Source organism: Sander lucioperca, chromosome 19 (assembly GCF_008315115.2).
Source record: "Sander lucioperca isolate FBNREF2018 chromosome 19, SLUC_FBN_1.2, whole genome shotgun sequence".
In the NCBI taxonomy this organism is placed as follows: Eukaryota; Metazoa; Chordata; class Actinopteri; order Perciformes; family Percidae; genus Sander; species Sander lucioperca.
Window position 1 is genome coordinate 9,930,896 of NC_050191.1, and position 12,668 is coordinate 9,943,563.

General features: G+C 40.4%; 1 protein-coding gene across 4 annotated transcripts in view; it reads left to right on the top strand.

Moving 5' to 3' along the window:
• The window catches only part of sipa1l1 (signal-induced proliferation-associated 1 like 1), an 89,335-nt gene extending 86,371 nt beyond the window's left edge, over window positions 1-2,964 (top strand). For all 4 annotated transcript variants that reach the window (XM_035995041.1, XM_035995042.1, XM_035995039.1 and 1 more), the window contains one exon: window positions 1,141-2,964. In XM_035995041.1, coding sequence (XP_035850934.1) covers window positions 1,141-1,284 — 144 coding nt within the window. In that variant the 3' untranslated portion in view covers window positions 1,285-2,964. The remainder of the gene's footprint in view (window positions 1-1,140) is intronic.
• Window positions 2,965-12,668: the final 9,704 nt, after the last annotated feature.

Sequence of the window (12,668 nt, forward strand, 5' to 3'; positions counted from 1 at the left end):
AAAAGGGATGCGTTGCTTGCTTTAAATGATCATCCGGGCTAAGTCTCTAGTGCCAAACAGATTTTTGACAGCACATTTATGCAACTATTATTATGTTCACATACTCCTAAAAGTACCCCTTATAGTCAAGGAACAATCTCTAGACTGTGGCCTATTATTCTGCCAAAAGTATCTGTTTGAAGAATAACAGACTGCAACTGTGAAGAAAGTCAGCTGCGAGGTTTAACTAGCTATTGATGTTCAGTTGGTACTACACCGCCCATTGTGTACCAAGAAGACATTCCTCACATCATTATACCAGCATTTTAATGTTGATCCCAGACTGGGTGGATCCATTTTAACACTAAATTGTACTTATAAAAGCAGCATCAAGGAATGTTTTTAATTCATCTGGTTTTGGTGTTGCACAGTAGCCCTGTCACCTCCTTCTTAGCTGACAGTACTGAGAGCTAAAGGCTGTAGCCCTCTGTTCCTGTTAAAGATTTGAGCTGCTAGTTGCAAACTTTGTGGCCTGTTAACTTCTCTGACCTCCTTACAGTGAAGCGTTTTCACCCACAACGTTGCTGCAGTCTGGTTGTGATTTATTTCTCACGCAATTCTTAGTAAATTCTCTGCCGTCTGTGAAATATTGAAAAGCGTTTAGCTGTCCGCATTTGTAATGTTTAAAGGAGAAATAGATAATTTTGACACCAGGGAAACTAATATGTTTCACCCTCAAGCCAGTAGCAATGAGCTTGCAGCTGACTGACAGCATGGAGCAAAACTCCACACAGTTTCAGTGTGTTCTTTAACTGGCTAGAGATTTATGCTCATGCACCCAACTAGGGAATTAGTTTTGTTGTGCTTTTGGCAGATTCAAAATGTCAACTCATAAAGTCTACCCACAAAGCCCTTAAGTTCTATGAAGTGTGACTCACTGAGATGTTTATGTAAACACCAAACAGTGTTTATTATATTTATACAGAGATGAAGGTGTTTAGATTGAGTCTTGTATGTTTTTGTTTTTAGATGTTATTGTTTATCTACATTGAGCTTGTGAGGCACTCATTCTATTATAGTTTTTTTTTTTTTTTTTTTTATCTTCCAAATTTAACTTCTCAATAACTTGTTTAATTTATTAACTTTGTCCATCTTTCACAGGAGCGTGAAGAGAAGGTGAGACTTCAGGGTCAGATCAAGAGGCTGTGGGAGGACAACCAGAGACTGCAGGAGGAGTCCCAGACCTCTGCCGCTAAGCTCAAGAAGTTCACAGAGTGGGTCTTCAACACCATCGACATGAACTGACTCCGACTTGCACATTTGAACTCTCACACAAACACACACACACACACACACAAATGCATACATCGGCACACACAGTCTGGACGCAGAGGGGGAAGACATTGTGCAGAACAGTGGAGACTTGTTGTTAGACTCAATTAGCCTGATGCTGAACCCTCCGACCATCTTCCATTGGCTTCAAACATCAGCGGGTAATATTGTCGACCAGCCTCAGTCTCCACAGACCCCACTGTTAAACCTCTCAGGATGAGACACAAGAACAATGGATGTTGTTCATCAGATTATGAAGGACTGACCTCTACTCTCCAATGGGACCACGAGAGCGTTGCTGAATTGATCTTTCTCTCATCTCGCTGTGCCAAAATTGTTTTTGCAAAATTGCCAACAAAGAGGAAGCTCTTTCCCTCCCTCCTCTTTCTCAAGAGGTCAGCCATGCTTTCTCAGTGGATGTGCTTCTCTTTCTGGGGACAACCTAGAATATATATCTGGCCTTTTTTTTTTTTTTTTTTTTTTCAATGAATTTTTTTCTCATGTTGCCCAGCTTCTCTTACAGGGCAACTTGAGTCCTTTGTGCCAAACCAAACCCGCCACAGCAGAGGGTAGCAGAGACATCCATGTGACTTAAAGTAAAAACGTCTCTGAAAATGCCACGCAAAGTCAGACAGGTACACGACAAATCTGCCAGCCCAGCCACTTGCAAACAAACACTCACATACAGTAATGAATCTGAAGCCTCAAGACCACTGGAGGTTTTCATTTCCTTCACATGTAAATGGAAGGAACTTCAGTGTTTTCTCTCCCAAAGCCAACGACATGGAAGCAGGTCAATCTGCCTCTGAACAGGAGGGAAACATGGATTTGTAAAGTGTTTTTTTTTATTTTTTTTTCTCCTCTGTGTCACTCAGATCGGGATTACAGCATCCTGTCTGTCTCTACAGCACAAACCAACACCTGACAGAGGAGTATATTTATAAGCCATCAGCAAGTGGTGCCATTTAAACAGAACTGATATCCAGAGTGCTTTGGTCCATCCCAATTGTATGTGTTTTAAAAGCAATAGGAAGAAGTCAGGACTCCTGTCTCTCTCAAAAAAAGGGAGAGTTTGCTCTGAGAAGAAGTTCAATTTGGGAAAAGATGTTTTCAAAGTTGTTACACTTAAAAGATACCAGCCTCTGCTGCACAAGAGCCTCCATCTTCTTCCTTTGAAGCAGCGGACATCATGCTTTGAGGGGAAAAAAAGGGAAGAGAGGACTCCACTCGCCATCCCACTGTCTGGAATACAGAGAGCCAGCTGATAAGAAATGACAGACATTTTTTTGGGAGGGAAAAGTAAGAGGGGACTTTTTTTTCCCAGGTTAATTTATTTCCTTGTATTATAATTCCAATAAATAAGTTGTTCTATTCGTACAGTACAACTGACATCAGTGTTTAGTTCCTCAAGAAAAAGATCACTAGCTATATTATTTAAATGGCTTTCTTTCTTAACTATAGGCTTTTTATTCTGTATTATGTTGTATTTTGTGGTGCCCAAGCCTGCTGTCATGTTGCTTACAGTGCCCTCTAGTGATGACCAGTGGAAATGTCATGATTATTAAATGTGCTGCCAGTCACTCTGTGTTTTTCCCCACGCCTCTTTAACAACCAGTCAGACATTGACTGGGAGGCCACACAAGCACAGATTAGGAAAAAAAAAAACCGAAGCCAGTTTTGTGTGTGTGTGTGTGTGTGTGTGTGTGTGTGTGTGTGTGTGTGTGTGTGTGTGTGTGTGTACTATATTCGTAGGGTCCAAAAACCGGGGAATACAGTATACTTGTGGGGTCTGCACAGCCTTGTGGGCCCAAAATGCTGGACCCCACAAGGTTAAAGGGCTGTTTGAGGGTTAAGACTTGGTTTTAGGATTAGGGTTAGAATTAGGTTATGGTGAGGGTAAGGGTTAAGGTTAGGCATTTAGTTGTGATGGTTAAGGTTAGGGAATGCATTATGTCAATGACGGGTCCCCACAAAGATAGTGAAACAAATGTGTGTGTGCGTGCATTTTAACATCTATAGTTTTCCTCAGGTTCAGTATTTGTTGAGAACGTGAGGATTTATTTGAGAAAGTTATACATCAAAAAATAACTTATTTGGTTAGAATAAAATGCCCATGATAAGAAGGAGCTACAGTACGTACTGTACCTGTGGCAGTGTTTGTAGTCATTGTGTGAATGTACATCAGTCTATCCAGTCGTGCCTAGAGTCACTTATTTTGGTCATTTACTCCCAGGCAGAGCAGGGACGTGCCTTTGAAACAGCATCTGGAGAACAGATGAAAGGGAAAGGCTCTTCTTCATCCCGAAAAATAAACACCTGATAACACACACACACACACAGTCTCCTTACTCACTTATTTGTTTTAATCAGTTTCATACTCACAGTTGAAGACTCTGCCTCATAAATGTTTGTATAGGGAATCTGCTGCGAGGCTTCAGCCTTTCTTTTGTTTTTCATGAATATATTTACTGAACACAATCAGGCTGGCCAGCCTCCAGACACAGGGACAAGAGTGTGTGAAGTGTATTGGAAATGTGTCGGTGTGTGTGCCTTTGCATTTAGTTACATGCAGTACATCTTTCAGGGCAGCTGGCCCCTGCAATTAGAGTGTATTGGAAGAAATGTTCCCCCAAATCACAAAGCTACTTACAGCCCAATCTGGAGCCACAAAGCTATTTCCTAACCCAGGTGTCCATGTTGGGGTTATTTCAGCTCGCTAACTTGAGCATGTACATTGAAACGGTTGTTCACAAATGTAGTTTAAGCCTTAATTCCTTCCCTGTCCTCTGCTATCAAAGCCTTTGATGAAAAAAAAACACTCCCAGTTTTTGAATATCTTCAAGTAAAGTTGCGTTGATGCAATTTAAAAACCCTGCAGCATATAGCGCAGAACGGCACCCGGTCCGAATGTAAAGAGAATATAAACGAGCCTAAAGAAATGTGATGTTTACTATAACCGACATTCAGCTCTGCAGTTTGCAGGGAGATGAGTGAACTCTTAACAAAAAAAGATGTAGAAGGTTCTGTTTTAAGAATCTCTTGTCAGTCTGCGTGGATTGTAACAACACCACTGAACAGTCAATTGCTCAGTTGTTTTGCCTGGTGATATAATTTGGTTGTTTTAACAGCTTAGCAAGTTGTGAAAAGGAGTCTAGTAGTCATCTCATCCACTAATGTGAAATCCTCAAAATATACACACCATATGAGTTCCATAGGCAGTAATGTTCCCGATCCAGGAAGTTTTGACTGTAAATTGTTTTGAGCACTACAGTATGCCGATGCTTAAATGACTGGTAGGTAATATTTCATATTTTATTGTACATGGAAAGTGCTCTAGTTTTTGTATTTCAAATTAAGTATGGCTAAATGACAAACTGTGCAGTGCAGATGTTTTGCTCGCATCTTGAATAAAAGTTGGATGTTAGATACAGTGGTCCACTTTACACCTTATACAAAGGCATAAAGACACACACACACACACACCAGTTACTCCATTGTGAATGTTGAGTTCATTTACAGTGCATTTAGTTTTTTTTTCTTTCCTCAGCTTTGTTTTTTGGTGCTTTTCCGAGGGATATGGGAAATGTTCAGATGTTCAAATGTTCCATTTTGTAATATCTTTATTTTTAAGAACCTTTGCACAATGTTTTATAAAAAGGATTGTGTTGACATGTTTTGGATAAGAAGGGTGAATTGATCCATTCCTGTGCAATCTCGTCTTGATGTTTCTCCATAGTTTTCCTGCCAGTGCAGTTCCTGACAAACAGAGGAAAGTGCTCGACTTTATTCACTTCAAAGAATTTGAACCTTTCTTTTCCTCAAGCATCACTGATCAGACCGGAGCAGGCTGGATGTTGTTTGTTCTGTAGGGATGCTGGTTTTCAGTCAAGCACAACATGTGGTTCAAGATTGCAGCAGGGGAGGAAGGTTTCACAAAGCTCCGAGTCACAGCTTATAATGCTGTGTCGTGATCCGTTTTGTTTCCTCCTGTTGGAAGAACAAACTTAACAGTAAAGCAATCAGCTTCGACAGGAGATCAAGCACACAATTTGAAGAGGACCATGTGTTTTACAGAGGGAAAATACTGTTTACATCCCGGATCCATTGTCTTTGTAAAATGTAAAGGTATGAAAAAGACATTTGCAGTGATCACAGTATTAAAGTTTCTGAAATAAATAAATGCCGTATCGATTTGTGGTGCTGTTGACTTGTTTGTGTTTCTGCACTGTATTGCTTTTGCTTTTTAAATGTCTTGATCTCTTGCTTACTTTTTAGTAGAAACACGATATACTGAGCACTACCCAAAGGCAGTGTATGTACATGTTTATTTATGTGCGTCAATATATTTGTTCAAGAAATAGACTTTAACCAATAGTGCAGTTTCTCAATATTCCAGAGTAAAGTGAGATACTGATAGATATTATAATAATAATAATAATAATAATATAAATTATAATGATGTTGGAGTGATCGAAGAGTAGTGAGTAGATAAAAACAACAGATCAATATTGATAATATACATGTCCTGTGTGTATTATGGTATGTATTATATGAATGAAATCTAAATACAGTTTCTGTATGTGATTGCTATACCTTAAAAACATAATAAAAGAATGTTAAATAAATTAGTACATAACAATTGAGATCAATAAATTGCCATGAAAACCAAAAATGATGCAAACAAAAAAATCATGCATGCACATTTAAGTTGCATAATATTTTTTTAAATTGTGTTAAAGGTTAAAAAAAAATGCCATCATCAAATTTTCTGATAATTATTTTTTTATGTTTCCGGGTTCACATGGTTAACAGAAACCAATATAATTTGTCATAATGTTTTCCTCTTATACACTAATAACAGTAGCTCATGTTGGGTCAGAGTGGACGCGGATTTCTCCTGCAGAGCTTGTGTCTGATTGTATCTAGGAGTGAGTCACCACAAAGGGTAGAGGTCTGGGATTAGGACTGTGCCTGCCTCAGGCTCCTAGTGTTCCCCTATCACACTGATTCACCTGATTGCACTTTAACCGATCTTGCGGCCAGAAACCACCTTGCCTGTTGTTTTTGTTTGTCTTTTGCTACACTCATTACGCAGGAGCTGGTCACCCCTGCTGAAGGAGTGGTAACATAATTCAGCATTATTATTTTCTAGATAACAACAAATAGAGATCTTTCTACCTCTAAACATTATTGAAGAAACAGTGCTGTGACACTCTACTGGAACTAAATGTCAGTGGATGAAAAGCTCAGGTTGAATTACTTCCATGCAACACTGAATCACTGTTTTACTGAACATTTCGAGGTTGGGAGATTAAGTGGATTTCAGGAGCTGAAAAAAATAAGGCCTGTTTTAGACTACTCTTTGAATACATTTGTTTGGTTTTGATGCCATAAATGGCTAATGTGTATTTAGAAAACTTGAGTAATGTAGCCTATCTATTGCTTTCCTGGGACCAGGACACCACTTGTAGCTGACACTGCAAATAAAATAATAATAAAGCAACATATTGGGTAATCTGGGGAAATTTGCTAGTTTCCAAATAAATACATAGATAGTAATATAGTAAAGAAAATGAGTTCTCTACAGATAGCTGTTTTCATTTCAGCCGTAGCACTTAACTACTACAAGTGTGTGTGTGTGTGTGTGTGTGTGTGTGTGCTTGTTTTACTATATTCGTGGGGTCCAAAAACCGGGGAATACAGTATACTTGTGGGGTCTGCACAGCCTTGTGGGCCCAAAATGCTGGACCCCACAAGGTTAAAGGGCTGTTTGAGGGTTAAGACTTGGTTTTAGGATTAGGGTTAGAATTAGGTTATGGTTAGGGTGAGGGTAAGGGTTAAGGTTAGGCATTTAGTTGTGATGGTTAAGATTAGGGTAAGGGGCTAGGGAATGCATTATGTCAATGACGGGTCCCCACAAAGATAGTGAAACGCACTGCGTGTGTGTGTGTGTGTGTGTGTGTGTGTGTGTGTGTGTGTGTGTGTGTGGTCTGCCATATTGACATAACCAGGAATTTACAAAAAGAAAAACAAAAACTTGCTGAGAGAAACATATCCGACTTGCTGTGTTTGTCACCTCTGCTGCTGTGGATTGACTGGTTCCAGTCTGTCCAGCTGCAGCCATTGTTCAGGGTTGTTTGAGGCCAGCGCAGCAGTGACTGCAGTCTCGGTGTGGAGGAGAGGTTTAATGCGGAGGTGGCCACAGATTAGTCATCTTTGGTACAGGTGGAAAATGTGTGGGGCTGAATCACCTGGGGTTCCTTTCAAGGATTTGCTACAGAGAGAAGTGTGTGATGCCTAAATTGAAGTCTGATTAGCGGGAGTTGGAGCCTGCTGTGTTTTTGTGCCTGTAAGACTTCATTTGCAAAGAGCTAAATGGCTAAATGTATACCTTTGGATTTATCATTCAGTTTCTCCGAGATTCCGGGGTATCCAGGTTACAAAAAAGCACATGGCTGTGTTGTGCAACCAGTGAGGACCAATAGAAGCCTCACTGAAAGGGACTGGGTAATGATTTTGCTCAGAGTTTTTAAGAGAAAAAAACAGTGTTACTCCTTTGTGTTCCGGCCAGATTTCAGTTTCTCAGTTTAAAGGAAGAAACCAATATTTTTTTTTTTTTTTTATGGGCGCTAATATAACAAATGCTCCTGTGGGGCGTATTAGAAGGTAGGAACAAACAACCTATGTGGTCGTATGGATTGGAGGGCTTGTTGGCCTGTTATGACGATGTAAACTTTTTGGCCACTTGGGGGCAGCACATCAACCTGTAAACTCAACACTGTCTTATCAGCTTTTTAAGGTGATAATTTGCCAAACTTCCAGCAGACACAGAGCAACATTATCGTTCATTTGGAGTTGTGTTTCTGGCCACCTGGCAAATGGGTTAGGTCTCCACCATCTTGGATCACGAATGAGCTGAAAGCAACACACAGTGCACTAACAGCCATCATTATGCCATCAGAATCATTTGAAAAATGTGGTAAAACGTTCTGCACACAGTGGTATTATTGTAAACCTTTGGAGATCCCCGTTTAATAGGATACAAAACAGATGTACTTGTCATATTTCTATCAGACTACATTTTGTGCATAAGAAGGTTGTCAACGTTTATCCTAACATGGCTTCAACTCTATTTCATCCGTTGTAAAAAAGAATGAAATATCTCTGTTTACCAGCAGCATGTGGTCATCTCTTTTTCTTCCTTTTGTGTCGTGTGTGGACCCTCGATGCTTTTATCCCACTCTCTGCAGCAGCCCACACAACGCCTTCATGTCTCCATGGGACTCTCAGCTCTTATCAGGCACTCAAGATGAGAGTCAGAGAAAGTAAAGGTGTTTTGCTCGTCAGAGGCAGAGCTTTGTTGTTTGCTGTCAATCAAGATGCAAACAGTCCCTTCGCGCTGGCTACCTGTCGATTTACAGAATACCTGTCTGTCTGCATCACTGTTTGTGATGGCTGTGTGTTTTCAGCAGACTATTCCAGTGACACTGACACATCTTTGGGATCGCCGCTATTTCTACTTTTTAACTCCGTTTTTTTTTTTTTTTAATAATGTGAAGCGTCGTGAGAAGCTCTAGTTAGTCCATTAACAAAGACTTGGACTGCCTCATGAAGAAGTGATTAACAAACTCGAAACAGGAGTCATACCAAATGCCTTCTGTAGGCGTTCACATGGTAGCTTTTAATTAGATAAAATTGCCACAAAAGTGTTTACATTTGTTAGAAAATGGTGGGGAAGTGAATGATAAAACCATCCAACACTCCTGTTAGTCACCTCTTCATTTGCTGAATAGAGTTCATCCTTCTGACATGCAAACTCCCTCCTACTCATGCCCTATCTTTTAGATTTAGGCCATGAGCTTTGGGTAGTACCCAATCGCAAATATAAGTTACTGAGATGAGGTTTTTTGTTGTTGTGTGTGTGCAGGGCGTCTGTACTAACAGTGCTGCTCCTTTGCATAGGAAGGAGCCAGTTAAGAGGGTTTGGGTGTCTGATTAGGATTCCCCCTGGATGTCTGTGGAGACACATCCAACTGGAAGGATTTCCTCTGGGCAGATCCAGAGCACACTGAGGGATTATATATCCCATCTGGCCTGGAAACGCCTCGGGTTCTCCCAGCAGGAGCTGGAGGAAGAAGCCAGGGAGAAGGGCATCTGGGCTATTTTGTTTGCCGTGTTACTGTACCAGCACCCAGACCCAGACCCAGATAAGCAGTAGACAATGGATGGATACATTCTGTTTTTATCTTTATGTAAAAATGTTCTTGGGCTGACTCGGAGTCAGGTCTGTGTGCAGATTTGCTCTGGATCAGAGTGGTGTGAATGTTGTGATCTTGGTCCAATCGAGATGATGTACTGTATTGAATTGTATCACCACATGGCTCATGCATAAAGATGATACTGTTACAGGATATATAGACAGTTGGGAATATATTTATCCTAGATTTATTTTTATAATGGAATGAAGGGATCCAGTGTCCAATATTGTCCAAAATTGTCCATATTGTACTGTAAATGAATATGAAAATGACGTTGGGTCCCACATACGAAACTGCAGCTATCTAAACAAATTGGGTGTACTGTAGCAATGTTCTTGTATTTTAAAATGAGGTCAAATAAAGTTTAATATTTAGGGCTGTCAAAATAACGCGTTAATTTCGATTAATTCATCTGAGAAAAAATAACGCTGTTCTAGCCACCATTGGACTGTAAAATGAAGGAGGGAGAAGAGAATGTGCTGCCTGGATCATTAACTGGAACATTTACTTGTAAAAATCTTCTTCCTGCCAACCCTGGCTACCGAAATCTGGTGCCACTGATATGTCTGCTCTTCTCTCTGGTGCTCTGAAGACGATACAGGCAACACCGCTGCATGTGACGCTAGTTAACACTATACTCACAGCAGCTAACGTTAGCCTACCGCTAGCTAGTTAACACTATACTCGACAGCAGCTAACGTTAGCCTACCGCTAGCTAGTAGCTGTATGAAAACGTTAAAATGCTGACAGCTAACGCTAAACGGTGTAAAGTTTGAATGTGTTTTAGGATTCAACACCAGTATGTAACAATCTGTAGCTGCCATCGGAAAAACAACACAGACGGTGCGTTCAATGAAACTGGTAAACTACAGTCTCGTGGTGCATTTGAAGTTATTGTAAATGTCCTTTTCCCATCTGGTGGTTGTTTTTGTCGTTCAACAAGCAATTTACTAGTGAAATAAGTTATTGTTATTGTTATACATTATTATTAAATCATTTAATTTTGACCATATGGCCTTAGCAATAAACAAGCTGTTCTTTAATGTCACCAACGGTTGTTTAGTACCCTTTGTTTTTCTTTTCTTTTTTTACTTTCTTTAAAAGTATCAGTTCAGGCACCGTTACAGTTTTTCTCAATTGTTTACACACAATTACTGGTACTTGAGACACAATGAGCACAACATGTAACTCATGCACCAACCCCCTTAACCAATTCTGCTAAACTACAAGCACAATTCCTGCTTTACACTCAAATTGCAGTTCTAGAACACACTTTTTTCAAAACACTACACACAATTTCTCTGCATTTGGCACAATTTTCATGCAGAAAATCTCTTGTTTTCACAAGAAACACACTGACATTCAAATATGAACACTGACTCATCACATGGGCAAACACCCATTACACATTTTTACAATTAGCAATCAGAGCTTTAGCATAAAAGGGCAACAGGTGAGCTCTTCTGTTTTGGAGCAATGGATGCCAACATTGGAAACAGAGGCAGAGCCAGAGGAGTGAGAATAGGACGGGGAGGACGAGGACGAGGACGAGGACGAGGACGAGGACGAGGACGAGGAAGGGGAAGGGGAAGGCCAAGGACCGTAATCTCTGATGAGATCCGAGCCACTTTGGTTGATCATGTGGTCAACCATGGTCTAACAATGAGGGAAGCTGGGCAAAGAGTACACCCAAATTTGAGCAGGTACACTGTAGCATCCATCATCCGGACTTTCCGAAATGAGAATAGGTAAGAGATACTCTCACTAGAAAATTGCAGTACTACATATCAATACAGTACTCAGTGAGTACAGTAGTACAGTATTGCCTGTGGACTGTTCTGTAGGACTGTAAAAATAAAGTATGTTTCAAGTATTTGGGAAATGTATTCCTACTTTGTACAGTATTTTACTATTTGTTTGGCAGAACTGAAAGATTACCAACACAAGGTGGTCGGGAACGTCTTCAGTCTCCTGAACAGGAAACTGAAATAATCAACATGGTCCTAGAAAATAACGCCATAACATTACGGCAAATACAAAGAAAAATACTAGAAAACAATGAGATGTTTCAAAACATTGATAGGGTAAGCTTATCAACACTGGACCGTGTCTTGCGCAGAAATAATCTGAGGATGAAGCAGGTCTACAGGGTGCCATTTGAACGCAATTCAGAAAGAGTCAAAGAATTGCGACCAGTTCATCTTCATTGATGAGGTTGGATTCAACCTCACAAAAAGATGAAAGAGGGGAAGGAATATCATCGGCCAGCGTGCCATTGTTGAAGTCCCTGGCCAGCGCGGAGGGAACATCACAATGTGTGCAGCGATTACCCACCAAGGCGTCATCCTTCACCATGCTACCCTTGGCCCCTACAACACTGCCCATCTGATCACATTCCTGGACACCCTACACAACACCCTCATTCCACCAGATCAGGTAGATGGCCCAGAGCAGCTCAGGTATGTTGTCATTTGGGACAATGTAAGTTTCCACAGGGCTGCTCTGGTTCATAACTGGTTCACTGCCCACCCACGCTTTTTAGTTGTTTATCTCCCTCCATATTCTCCATTCCTCAATCCTATTGAGGAATTTTTTTCTGCCTGGAGATGGAAAGTGTATGACAGAAATCCACAAACGCGTGTATCTCTTCTCCAAGCTATGGAAGACGCATGTGGAGATATAGCAGCTGATGCTTTTCATGGCTGGAATCGCCATGCTAGGCGATATTTCCCCCGCTGCTTGGCCAGGAAAAACATTGCTTGTGATGTGGATGAGGTGCTGTGGCCAGACCCAAACAGAAAAGAGGATGCAGCATAGGTTTTTTTTATTTATTTATTTTTTTATTACGGTATTATTTTATGTAACTGTATACAGTAAATTCTTCTGTTTTGTATGTAGACCACTGCATGTGCAACTTTGTGTTGGTTTGGAATGGGATGTACATGGTGTACATTGTTTTTGTGGGAAAAATAAAATATATTTATTACCGTGTATTTGTGTTTTCTGAGTATAAGAACAATATTCTCAAATATTTTACAACACACTTATGTACTGTCTGTAGTAAGTGTAACACTGAACCAAAAAAAAGGGTTAAGTCAT